The sequence below is a fragment of the Alligator sinensis genome, unplaced genomic scaffold (genome assembly GCF_000455745.1).
Source record: "Alligator sinensis unplaced genomic scaffold, ASM45574v1 scaffold299_1, whole genome shotgun sequence".
Taxonomy (NCBI): Eukaryota; Metazoa; Chordata; order Crocodylia; family Alligatoridae; genus Alligator; species Alligator sinensis.
Genome location: NW_005841981.1, coordinates 1,317,232 through 1,330,622, shown reverse-complemented (window position 1 = coordinate 1,330,622; position 13,391 = coordinate 1,317,232). Strand labels below are relative to the sequence as shown.

The 13,391-nt window shown below is 41.4% G+C and overlaps 1 protein-coding gene across 1 annotated transcript in view; it reads right to left on the bottom strand.

Annotated features, from left to right (window-relative positions):
• The window catches only part of LOC102380489 (ubiquitin-conjugating enzyme E2 E2), a 334,617-nt gene that overhangs the window by 28,994 nt on the left and 292,232 nt on the right, over positions 1-13,391 (bottom strand). Inside the window, exon 5 of the mRNA XM_006021185.3 lies at positions 8,847-8,994. Within this exon, the coding sequence (XP_006021247.1) occupies positions 8,847-8,994 (148 nt within the window). The remainder of the gene's footprint in view (positions 1-8,846; positions 8,995-13,391) is intronic.

Here is a 13,391-nt window from a genome sequence, read left to right as displayed (position 1 = left end):
CACCCCCTTGTCCAAGTCGCTGATGAAGATGTTAAACAGTGCGGGCCCAAGGACCGAGCCCTGGGCTATCTCACATCTCACCAGGTTGAGTACAACCCGTCCACCACTACTCTCTGGGTGTGCCCCATCAGCCAATTTTTTACCCATCCAACTGTGTAGGCATCAATGCCACAGTTGCTTAACTTATTACTTATTGATGAGGATGGGGTAAGAGACAGTGTCAAAGGCCTTCTTAAAGTCTAGAAGACTATGTCCACGGCGACACCATCATCCAAGGATTTAGTTACTCGGTCATAAAAGGCAATCAGGTTGGTCAGGCAGGACCTGCCTTTGATGAACCCATGCTGATTGCCCCTGAGCATGATCTCCCCTGCAGGCCCCCCACAGATGTGCTCCTTGATGATTCTCTCCAAGATCTTCCCGAGCACCGAGGTGAGGCTTACGGGCCTATAGTTACTTGGGTCCTCCTTCCTCCCTTTCTTGAAAATGGGGACCACATTAGCCAGTTTCCAATACCCCAGCACCTGGCCAGATGACCACGAATGCTCATACAGCTGGGCCAAGGGCTCCGCGATGGCCCCTGCCAGCTCCCTCAACACCCTTGGGTGGAGGGCATCTGGACCTGCAGATTTAAAAATGTCTAGCCCTTCTAGAAGATCCCTAACTACATCTACACTGACTGAAGGCCTGACAGAGCTATCCCCAAGATTGTCCCTACTTCTGGTAGGTGGGATATCCTGGTCCCTGTTCAAGAAAACAGAGTAAAGATTCTGGCAGCCTGCTCTATGGAGAAGGGAACAGGGACCTCTTCTTAGTTATTCAGTTATTCAGTTCTGGACAGATATTTTAAAAAACTTTCTAGGTTGATGGCAAACAAGAGATTTTTGACCACACCCAGCCAAATGTTCCAGAATCGAACAGATTTTCTTTTTTTCAAATATGCTTTATTTCCCATATTCAACTGCTCTGGCGTTTACTTTGAAATCTTTTGGACTGGTTAGCACAGAAATTTTGAAGAGTCCTTTTGTTTACTATCATGAATCTGTGTTTACTCAGACCTGCATCTCTTTAGAACTCTACTTGAGGATCCTCATTGCCATTGATTTAGAATTATTTCAAGCTAGTACGCAGATAAAATCTTAAATTTCCTAAAACAAAAACACAAATGGAAATATCATTATTGGACTAGGCACCTGGAACTTTTTTGAGAACCAAATCTGTGCACACCCTGATTGTATCTGAAGTCCAGGACTTACAGACTTATATTGCTAGGCTTATGCTGGGAGCAGAGAGGGTGGGGAGATTGTCACTTCAGGAGTAAACCCTGAGGAAGTTGATGTTATGCTAAGGGACCAACATGTGAGGCAGAAGAATTATAATGTCCTTTATATACTAAAGAAGAACAAAAGGGTCTGAAACACAGATATTGCTGTTTGGGCTTGGGACAGAAGTTACATATAAACTAGTATGAGTGATCAGAAACTGGTTCAAAATCTGTAACACAACAGAACTTCAGTGCACAGAAATTGGTTTCAAAGTGGCTGAAACCAGTTTAAGATAAACCTGGATGTATGTAGCATCAGATTTAACTGATTTAGGTTAAATTGGTTTACTGAACTTCTGTCCCAGTTACCTTCCGGATTCAAGTTAATTCAAAGTCCCCTAGCATCCCAGGATGCTTTTCACCTTCCCTGCAAACCCCTGCTTGCAGGGTGGGTGGGCTAGCTATGGCCCAAGCTATCTGCTCCAGCTCAGCAGGGAGACATGCTCTAGTGCCCCCCAACTTCTGGCCTGAGCCACTGCATTTCCAGAATCAAAAGTGAATGTCTGTCCACTTTCTTACTGGTTCAATCTATGCACCTTAGGCTCACCTACGAAGATTGAATCAATTCAGCCTTGGGCTTTTTGACTGTCTGTACTTAGTCCTGGAAAGGGAATATGACCTGGGCTGCTTCAGTGTCTTCTCTCATGTGATTCCTGAACTGAAGTCATCCACTCTCTCTCATTATACTGTAGAGGCCCTGAGGAAAGACAGCAGCAACTCTACTTGCCTTCTAGCATAATCTTGGAGATTTTGGGCTCATGTAGGAAAGTCACAGCACTATGCCAGATGCAAGTGAAGATGATCTCACTAAGAAACGCTACCCAATCTCTCTCTGTAAAGAACGATAACTCAAGATTTCATATTCTTAGTTGTACTAGTATAGAACCTTGCTGGCCTCAAGGAAAGCACCAACAAGTGCACAAAAGATAACTCTATCCCAACTGCTAAGTTCCTTAAATCACTGGTTCTCAACCTTTTTTGTACTGGGACTCATTTACCAAGATAGATGGCTTGTCCCAACCCACACCCCCCTGTCGGTGCCTGACCCACAGTCCCCTGCCACTCCCCACTTCCCGGGCCCTGCTGCTGCCCCTCACCCCCCAAAGCAACAGCCCCTTAGTCCTGCTCATGCCCCTCACCCCCACGCCACAGCCCCTTGGTCCCGCTGGTGCCCCTCACTCCCAAGCCACAGCCCCTGCGCCCCTGGGCCATGCTGGTGCCCCTCACTCCTGATCCCTGGTCCCATGCCCACCCTCAGCCCTGCCAGAGGGGGCCCCCAGCTGCCTCCATCCTGATCGGGCCAGAGTGTGAGCAGTGAGTGTGGGCCCTTGCGAGTATGGGCACGCCCTGTACATGCTGCCTCACCACCCTGACCCTCTCTACCTGTGGACAGTCCCTGGGACTTCCATCCCCTGCTCCCCATACTTACCTGCGTCCAGCAGCTGGGGCTGCTCCCATGGCTTGGCTTCGCTTTATGTTGGCCATGTGCATCTGCGCATGCAGATGCACGTGTGCCTGCTGCTTCCAATCATCCAAGCAGCTGCTTGCAGGCTGGAATGCTGCCAGCCTGCAAGGGGAAACCCGTACTTTCACAGGTTTTTCTGGGGACCTGCTCATAACCCTTTCAAATATTCTTGCAACACACTTTTGGGTCATGACCCACCGGTTGAGAAATGCTGCCTTAAATGCCAACACCCTTGTGCAGGTACAGATAAGGGAGTTAATGACAGGTAAGCAAGCTTTTTGGCAGAAAATATTTAGGCAGTTCTGTATCCAGCCAAACCACGTGAGCAACTTGTAGCTATAATAAAAAAACAACAACAACATGTTATCCACAACTGCCAGCAATACCCACTTTGGGATGAAAACAATGACATACTGGGAAAGATACAAGCGAAACATAATAATGACTCATACAAAGAAAGCCTGGGGCACGTCTTCTATGTCCCTTTTTAGTGGGGCAAGTTAAGAGCATGGTAACCTTAGGGTGTTATTTGACTTCGTTTATCTATGTCTAGATAAATGCAGGCAGTTAAAAGCCAAGTGTAGATTATTAAAATATAAAACTACGTATTAAAGGAATCATGATAAAAAATCTGCAGCACCTGTTTAAAAACAGTGGTAAATGCAAATGTATTCATACTAACTGAAGTATATTTTACTTGGATCCTTTATGAAGCATATTCAAAATATTGCACATTAGGAGTGGCAGGCAAGGTTCTTTGGATAGATATGGTATCTTCTTTTAGACCAACTAAATAGTTGGAAAAAGGTTATTTGCAAGCTTTTGGGCATGCCTGAAGAAGGGTGTTTGTGCCTGAAAATTTGCAGGGAACTTTTCCCAACTATTCGGTTAGTTTAATAAAAGATATCACATCTACCCAAAGAACCTCATCTGCCTATGTCCTTAGACCAACACGGCTACAACCAACAACTCTGTACATTAAGAGTCTAATTTTCAGAAGTGCCGAGTGACCATAAGTCCTATTAAATTTAGTGGGAACTATGAGGGGTTGATACTTCTGGAAATTAACCCTAACTATGCAATCATGTAAGCACTTAACCAGAATAAGCACATATATATTTGTGAATAGTCATATTAATGACATATTTTTCAACCCTAAACTTTATATAGGGCAGGCTTCAATTACCACTAGAAACAAACCAATTTATATTTTGTTACATATTCAACAAAGATGGTAAACAATAAAAAGCTTCACAATATGTATGTAACTTTGATAAAATCATACAACTGGTCACCTATGTTCAAGAAAGATGAATTCAAATTGGAACAGATGCAAAGAAGGGCTGCTGGAGGATTGGGGGAATAGGAAGAGTAGAAGAGATCAGCTTGTTTAACACAGCAAAGAAAAGGCTGAGAAGGGATATGATTGCTTTCTATAAATACATCAAGGAGCAAACACCAGCTATTTAAGCTAAAGCACCATGTTGGCATAAGAACAAATGGGTATAAATTGGTCATGAATACATTTAGACTGGAAATCAGAAGAGGTTTCAACTATCAGAGATGTGAGGTTCTAGAACAGCTTTCCAGTTACAGTGATAGGGACAAGAAACCTACTAGTTTTTGGCTCAATTAATGAAATATATTGAGTGGCATGGTTACACACAAGAATAGGAGATCTGACAGAGAGACCAAAAATTTCTCTCCTAGGCCTACTGACATGTCCTTAAATACAATTTTCTCATGTATCCTAATCCTGCAAGTAGGTCCTACAGGTGAATTTTTCTGCCCATGTAAATTGCTAATAAAGGTAGTAGAGCTTCTTTCTGCAAGGGTTGATAAGAAGTATACTGTGGAACCATAATTTATGGTTAATTTTTGTTGGGGTGGTGGCAGGGTGATTAGAACATTTTATACATAAGTTCCAACTGAATTTAGAACTGTATATATAAATAATGCTATTTTCCATAATCAAACAATGAAACAATAATAAAAATACAGAGACTGACATGAGTTAAATCCCACCTGATTAACGTAAGTTTCTGTATGATTGAACAGAGATGACCAAAATGAGAAAGTTGAATGGAAAAGCTATGGAGATATAGCACCTATTCTAAGGATTTCTGTCTTAATTCTCTAACCTTTATGTTGGGTTACACCCCAAATTAAAACTGAATAGCCACAAATTCTTAAGTATATATAATTCTGCAACAGACACCTAAACACTGAAGGTTAGGTCAATTAAAGGCACAGTCTCTTTAGAATGAAAAAACTAGAGGTTTGTCTACAATGAAAAGTGAATTCTTTCGAAGATTGGGTTGAATTTAAATCCCAGTAGCTATTTCTGAATACTTCATTTCTATCTACTACTGCAGAGGATGACTGCTTTGTTCTAGTTTAACTGGATGCTTTCTGGAGTGTTCTCACATGGAGTTACCCAAGTATAGGTATTCCTGAACAGGTTTTCTAGAATAATAAGTGTAGACACAAGTCCTAACAGGCAGTATGGACAAGTAAACTTGTTCTTGGGTGCAGGGCCAACACTTACATTCTTAACTTTATGTACATGAATAGATCTATTAGCTTTATCGAGAGCGCGCATGCAACTAAAGATTTACCCCTACCCAATGTTTACAGGACTGGGGCCTTGTTTTGTGAAAATACATGGAATTGTCATCTTGAGTGTTGCCCTAAATAATAACAGTAATGTGCTAGCATTTCATTCACCTCTTATGCTTCTGTTACCCCTCCAAGTGGCTTGGTTACTTTTGCAGATCACTCACATGTGTTCCTTCAGATACAAATACTACATCCCTTCCCCCCACTCTCCCAAAAGTCAGCCAGCTGTTACAAAATTCAGACATTCATTAACACAATTTACTGTCTGATACTGCCAAGCAAAATAGAGACAATTAGTAATAATCAGAACTGAAGGGTCTGAGACAGATTATGAGTAAAGGATTGTATTGGTTGTTTAAAAAGGACAAACAAGCTCCTGCCTTGAGTGATATGAAACAAAGGGCAGTGATGTATAACCAGTGAGGAAAGAGACTCTCTCAATGTCTTTTGTAGATTACTGTGTGAATGACACAAGCGGCAGGAGCAAATACCTCTTTTCATTTCTCAGCCCATTTGAGAAGAATAGCAGTGCTTGCAAATGAAGCTGCAGCTGTGCTCCAGCTCGGTTTAATCACTGTGTATGACTGAGGGTTAATTAGCTGCCATTCTTACTCCTATTTGTTGTTTTAATGAAGATTTGCATAAATGTAAGGCTACTGGGTAACCGATACTTGATTTTTTTCCCTTCAAACAGGGTGGTGGTGGTGGAGGAATTCACTTGTTCTAAGTGTTTATGTTTGTGGAGTATTCAGTGTTGCCTTTCCATTTGACCTGATCTGCTTCTGCCTGTTTGATGTATGGTGAACAAAGAGTTCAAGGTTGCTTATCAACTTGAGACCCTGCTGGGATTCTGCCTCTAAAATGAGGCAGCATAGGTTAGATGAAGGGACAACAGAGTGGACTGAAAATTGCTCCCAGCTGATAGAGAATACACAATACACACACAGTCACAAACACACACTTTTCCCAGATGTGCCAGGGTTATTTTCAAAATGATTGGCCCCACTGTGGGACAGAGCGACCACTTTATGGTATCATTTTCAGATGAGATTCTATGGAATAGCTAATCCAACAATTTGCTAATGATAAAATATCATCACAACTACACTCAGAATGCAACTGATAGGACAAGCAGGAGAAAAGACAGGGAGCACACCCACAAATAGAAATAAACAGCTCTATCATGACAAATAATACAGCAACGATAAAAGCCCCTGGATTTATACAAGTCTTCAATTTCAGGAACAAATATCACTAAAATACAGGGTTTGTACATAAAAGTTATCTAGACTAGCAATAAACAGTCTCAAAGAAACAAAGAGCTCAAGGTTTCACATCAACCTGCTGTCAGCTCTGTAGGAATCACAAAGCAACATACAGAAACATTATTAATTTGGCAAAGTCTAGCTCTCAACTCCACAGGAAGCATTATAAAGACAAAAAAATCAAATCCAACACCAAATTCCATTTAAAGGGAATGCTTAAAAATCAAACTTTTGTATGACACTATTTTGCTTATTGCAGTTACATCACTGCCGAAGGTTACTAGAATTGAAAGAGAATACTGGAAAATCTACCCATTTCTAATGTCAATTTTGTCAGTACACTTAGCTGGTGCACTTGACATCATTCTGTGTATCGTTACTTCCACTGCTTTTCTTATATAGTTTCCTCCACTGAAACATCCAAAGGGGAGGGAAAAATATAACAATTTGATTGTATAATTACATAAAGATAGCAAAGGACATATAGGACTGTTGAAGTACCAGATATTCTATTTATATTCCTATTTGAAACTCACCAAACTTTGGTGCAAGTGCCCTTTTGAAAGCAGACAAGCAAAAGAATATGTTGTATATTTTTAGTTCCTAATTCTAACATAATTTTCTCAGTAACTTCTGAAATGATTGTATACGTCCATAGGAAACTCTGTATTGGACATTAATACTACCATAGCCCTTACCCTGATTTCTAAAGACTTCTAGAATATGTTTGCTTTTCTCTACACGTGTTACCAGTCCATGGGTATTGACAAAACAAGTGTTTGGCTCAATACAATGCATAGGCAGAGGTATGGTCAGGAAGTCCCGCCAACAATCCAGTAAACAGTAGGTGGCATCCTATACACCTGAAATAAGTATGCTTGAATTCACAAGGCATCAAGTAACTATCTATTCCTCTTAACAATTTCAGCTTTTAATTGGAACCCTGAGAGTTACTAAGGTCTCATTTTTCTTGCAGTGTTGGGCTGCTTTATTCCTGCCACCCCAGGCAGCTGTAAGCTGGTTGCCCTTTATATTTAATGCTAGCTTTTTATATTGCATGCACAGGCAACTGCAAATGAGAAAAAATAGCCAATCATATTTTTGTCTACTCTCACAATTTTATTGCAAGTCTCAAAATATTTTTATCTTTATCTTAAAGCAGGGGTAGCCAACCGGTGGCTCTGGAGCCACATGCAGCTCTTCAGAAGTTAATATGTGTCTCCTTGAATCTTTGCACAAGCACACAGCGACCAGCTTCCAAGGCCGTTACGTCACATCATTATATATTATTGTGGCTCTTTGGCAATGTACATTGCTAAATTCTGGCTCCTTCTCAGGTTGGCCACCCCTGTCTTTTAGCCTCTGCTTTCAGTCTTAAGAATCTCAAACTTTCTGCTCTGTACGTAAAAACTTCAGCTCCTCACATTTGAGGAGAAGAGCTTGAAAACAGAGGAAACCTAAAGTCTTAACAAACAGAAAGCAAAAACGGTCCCCATAGGTACCATCAAAAAAAATCTTGTGATATTTGTATATTTAGGACTTTTGCAGCAGCCATCAGTATCATTCCTTGCTCACAGTAGGCAGGAACAAAAGGTGGAGTCACACACCTAGTAGTCAGTAGGGGAACATGGTATTTGACTGAAAGGATGAGTCACAGCCATTATACTAGTTAACAAGAATGACAACCTTATTTGAGGATTCTCATTAGTTATTCAAGATACTGAATAAACAGAATTGAAATTACTGCCCATCATTTGTGAACTATTCAGTTAGTAAACAACCACCACTGGTAGGGTAGTGTTCTTTTCACAGGAGAACATCCTGTTACTGAAATATAAGCTTTCCATTTCAATATTCATTAACATTTTCCGGGTTGTAGTAGTACTGCTTTTGCAAATTACCATCTTCTACAAGGGATTAAACGATTTTGTTTTGAATTCATGTATTTTTATTCTTCAGTACTAAAAATGCCCCAATATTTGTGAGAATATGTTTTCTCCTTAGTTTGCATTATGTACAATTATTTTTACTTGGCTGTGGAGCAATCATAGGTACAAAATTTGAAATCCACATTTTTTTTTTTCATAATAGTAAACCAGGGTACTATGCAGGTATTTACAGTTAATAGAAAGATGGACAATTAATGCAAATGTGGAAGTGTTATTTTCCTTACCAGGGTTGCAGTCTGTGAGAAGTGAGCAGATAGAGAGGAGAACTTTAGAAATAGTTAATGCTGGACTCCAGTTGTCTTTTAAAATATCCAAGCAGATCACTCCTTGGCTGTTAATATTACAGTGATAGATTCTTGTTCGAAACGTAACCTAGAAAAAATAGAAAGTCTAAATATAAAGATGTTCAAAATAATTCCAGTATCATTATTTTTATTACAAAATACTTAGAAAATCTTATCAAAGAATATTTGCTTTCCTGGTGCCAGAGTAACTCAATAAAGCAATACCACCCTGCTGCTTTTAGTTAAAAGCTGTGCAAAAGTTTTAAGAGATTTATTATAGAACAAATCCTGCTCCTCTCTCTATAGCTTGCAATGGAATTGGTATGTTGGCAGTGTGAAAGGTTGCATGATTCCTCATGGTCTTTTCATGCCTATATGTAGACCAGCCTATTTCAGTCGCTGACCTGGTATAATCTTCATAAAGTGGCTCCATAGCCACTCCAGAGATAGAGAATACATTATTTTACCCAGCATCTGGCCCAGTTAATGTGTTGGGTGCTGAACAGTAAATTTGCCCATATAATGGCAATCTTATTGATTGCTAGAAAGTTCAACATCTGGGCAGATGAGGCAAATTCTTTAGGTGAAGCTGATACAATAACCCTGTTTATATTTCTAATACTTAAACTGATTTCCTTGGAAACATTTTGCTCTGATTTTTGATGTTTTCTGCCATTCTGCTCCACAGACTTTTCTTTTCTCAGGTGAACCAATAGTTCACATACCAGAAAGGGTAACCTGCTTTTTTTTCTTCTAGACTACAACAATATTATCTGTTTAAAACTCTGTCCTGAAAATGTAGGCCTTTTATTTAAAAGAGTTCCAGATGCAAAAAAAATGGCTGTTTCAGAATGAATTGCATGGTTATTTTTAAAGAAATGGCCTGTATAAAAATGACATCTTGGAGTTCCTTATTTATTCTCCATTAGCAATTCATTGCCCCATCAGATTGACTCAGATAACAAGTCAAAACAAGATTTGTCTAACGTCATGCTCAACATGGTATCTAAAACCAAGATGTATAGTTTTTGTGGTATACCTCACCAGCAAACAATAACTTCCTGGAATCTGAACAGATGGGTTGATTATGTATGAGGCATTACTGACAGCAGTCACAGTTTGATGATGGGTCCAATCCAATTCTTATTTAAGTTAAGGACAGACTTTCCACTGACTTCAGTAGGATCTCAATTGGATCTTTGTAAGATGATATAAGTGTGTGCAGTAATGCAATGCCATCTTGAATGCCTATTAAGTAAAAATGTAATAATTCTTTAACTGGAGAAACACTTTACCTCTGCCTTCGATAAGATACAGGAGAGAAAAGGTAGTAAAAAATTAGGTCCATAAAAATACTTTTTCCTCATTAATTGCTATTCTACATAGATCTAGAAAGGCAGTATTAGAAGCCTTGATGTCATGAATCAGTGAGTTATGTAAAAAAGAACCAAAAATAGCAGGTCAACAGCTTTTAAAATATATCTCTTCTGAAGGTTATTGTGAATTCATAGGCTGAGTGAGCAGCTTGAAAGTCTGTACTCTCCATATGTGTGTTTTTGTACAAAGTTGTGATTTCAATTAAGGTTTTCTAGTTTGGTTCATGTAAGTGCTTTGCTTCTGCTATTTTTATATGGATTTACAAATACTTTTGCACCTTTCTGGTATAATGAGTTCAACCCAGCAAGTCACTACAGCCAGAAGATTCCTGTTACAGTTTGGGGTGAGTAGGAGAGTGGTCAAAGCCACTTGGAAGCTCAAGACATATTTTCCGAGCTAAAATTGCGGGTGTTGTTAGATACTACCTTTTCCACACATTAAATGTTCTTAAGATGGTACTGTCCATGTGGTTAAGGCAGGAAAAGACAAGCTAAGTGCTTTTGAATGTCTCAAAGTTATATCTCTTTTGACAAGGATCGTCTCCAGTGGGTGTTAGGCAACTTGTGTTGTAGTAATGTCAGTCTGCTCCATGGGGCCAATACCAGCAATTTGTGGTCCTCTATTATTCTAGGAGGCATTACTCCCCCACCATGTGGATGATCCAGAACCCTACTTCCCTGGAATGACACAGAGCTGGAGGCAGCTGGGCTGCTGTGGGTGAGTGCAGAGCAATGGCAAAGGTGGGGAGGAAGCAGGATGGGGAGGTTGAGGCGCTGGAGAGCCAGGTAGCCACGGGTAAGACTTGGCAGCTGCTAGCAATGTCCCCACTCACCAGCCCTCTAGCAACATGTCAGAGAAATTATTAATCCTTAACATGCAACTGCTCAGAGCATGTGCTAACTTTAATACCACCTAACATTTCTTGGAGTTACATGTGCCAACTGCAGCATGCAATAACACTTCAGCACTTCAAATATAACTGAAACAGGGAATCCTTTTGTTTCAGGATGCCCCCTGTATCCGCACATGCTTAATTTTAAGGATGTACTTCTATTTCCTTCAACAGAAACATCTTCATAATTTGGGCCCTCAATTACACCATGGTTAAATATTACAGGGCATGATCCCACTTTTATTGAAATGAATGGGAATTTTGACATTAAGTACAAGGGGAACAAGGGAGGTTTCTAGCACAGCCTGAATTATATCTTGAAACTAGATTAGCAGCCTGAGCAGTCTAAGCCTTGAACCCACATATGGTTAAGTCGAGTTTATACTACAACTAACTTTTGCTCTCATGTGAGGGGATAGATGCACTGGAACACATTCCTCTGACTTCAGTTACAGCACAGATAAGGCCAAAGGGACCCTGACAAATTTCATTTAAGGAAATGGATGAAGGTAGTTCACATCGAGCTGTTTACACCTCTGTTGCTTCAGGTTGATACTCTACAGGAAGATAATACTTCGTCTGTTCATACTTGAAGGCTATTCACAACAATACAGGGCCTGGAAGTGTAATTGTTTACCGTGTGGCTATACTGTTGTTAAACCTACTCACACTGGTGAATAAGCCACCTGCTCACAAGGGAATGTTTGCTATGTATCACCGAATCAAAGGACCTCTGGAGTCACCTTGTCCAACCCCCTGCACAGAAGCTGGATTCAGTGTTCTCATTTATCACTGGCAAGTAATAAAGTGGGATTTGTCAAGCATAGCAAAGTACTTTGAAATGCCTGTTTGAGTATATGCAGACACTTAACAATAAAAACAACTTTTAAAGTTTCTAAAGAAGCTGTAAAACTATGGAGTTCACAATATCAAACACAGTCATAACATGGTGGGATTTGTAGGCCACTGCCTAGAGACCCATATGCTTTTGTCCAAGATGTCTAGGTGATGATAACTGAATGAATTCTGACACTTCATTTTCCATCCTCAGAATGGAGAGTGAAAGGGCCGGAGCAGAGCAAATTCTAGCACTATAACTGGGACTTGCTGTAGAGCAGGGGTGGGCAATTAGTTCAGCTGGAGGTCCACTTCATGAGTTTTGGTGAGGTGTTGAGGGCTGCAAGGATAGTCCCGCTCCTTGACAGGGGGTCCCACCCTTGGCCACCACCTTGAGACCAGAAGTCCCACCCCTAACCCCTGACCTTTGCTATAGGAAGTCCTTCCCCTTGCCCCAGAAGTACTCCAGAGTAGGAGGGGCTTGCCATCTTGGAACTGGAAATCAAACAAATCATATAATAAAAATCGAACATCTACTATAACATATTTTAATTTTATTTCAAAAAATGTTTTGTCCTGATTTATGTGTTTTTGTGTAGTGTATATAGAGGTGATTGCATAAAAGCTCAAAATAAAGTCTTATTTTTGTATATTGTGTTTGGAGGGGTACCAGGTGTATGTGGGGGGGTGTGTGGGATGTTTTTGTGTTGGGGGAGTGTGTGTGTGGGGGAAGGATGTGGGTATGGTGGGGGGTGTGGTGTGTGTATGACAGGATGTGTGGTTGGGATGTGTGCAGGTATGGTGGGGGTGAGGGTTGTATGGGGTGTGTGGTTGGGGTGTGGGTGTGTTGGGTGTGTGCATGTGGGGGGCTTCCCTTCCCACTGAGCTTCTCCTCCACCCACTCTTTGTAACATGGCTGAGCCCAGCCTCTCCAAGGCGCAGGTTGGGGTGGGAAATCAGTGCCGTCTGCCTGGCTTGCAGTGAACTGCAAAGGGGCGAGAGACAGCTGCTGCTGGCAGGCATCAAGGAAAGCTCGGTGGCAGGGGGGAAGAGGGGAAGCCTGGAGCAGTTGGCTCTCTTTGCCTCTGTGTTGGACCTGTCCCTCTGGGCTGTAGCCAAGCCCACACTGGCTCTTGCTGCTGCTGTTTCCACCCCACCTGCCCATTCCACATCTGCCTGGCAAGGCTGCAGTCCAGCCTGTGCTGGCTCCTGCTGCTGCTGCTCCTGCCCCACCTGCATGTCCCACACCTGACCAGCGGGGCTTTGTGAGCACCCAAGCTCCTTTGTGTGCCCCCACCACCTCCATCCACATGCTCCCCCACCCAGCCATGCATGAGCAGGACCAAAGCAAGTTGCAGGCAGAGCCCACCCCACTCCCT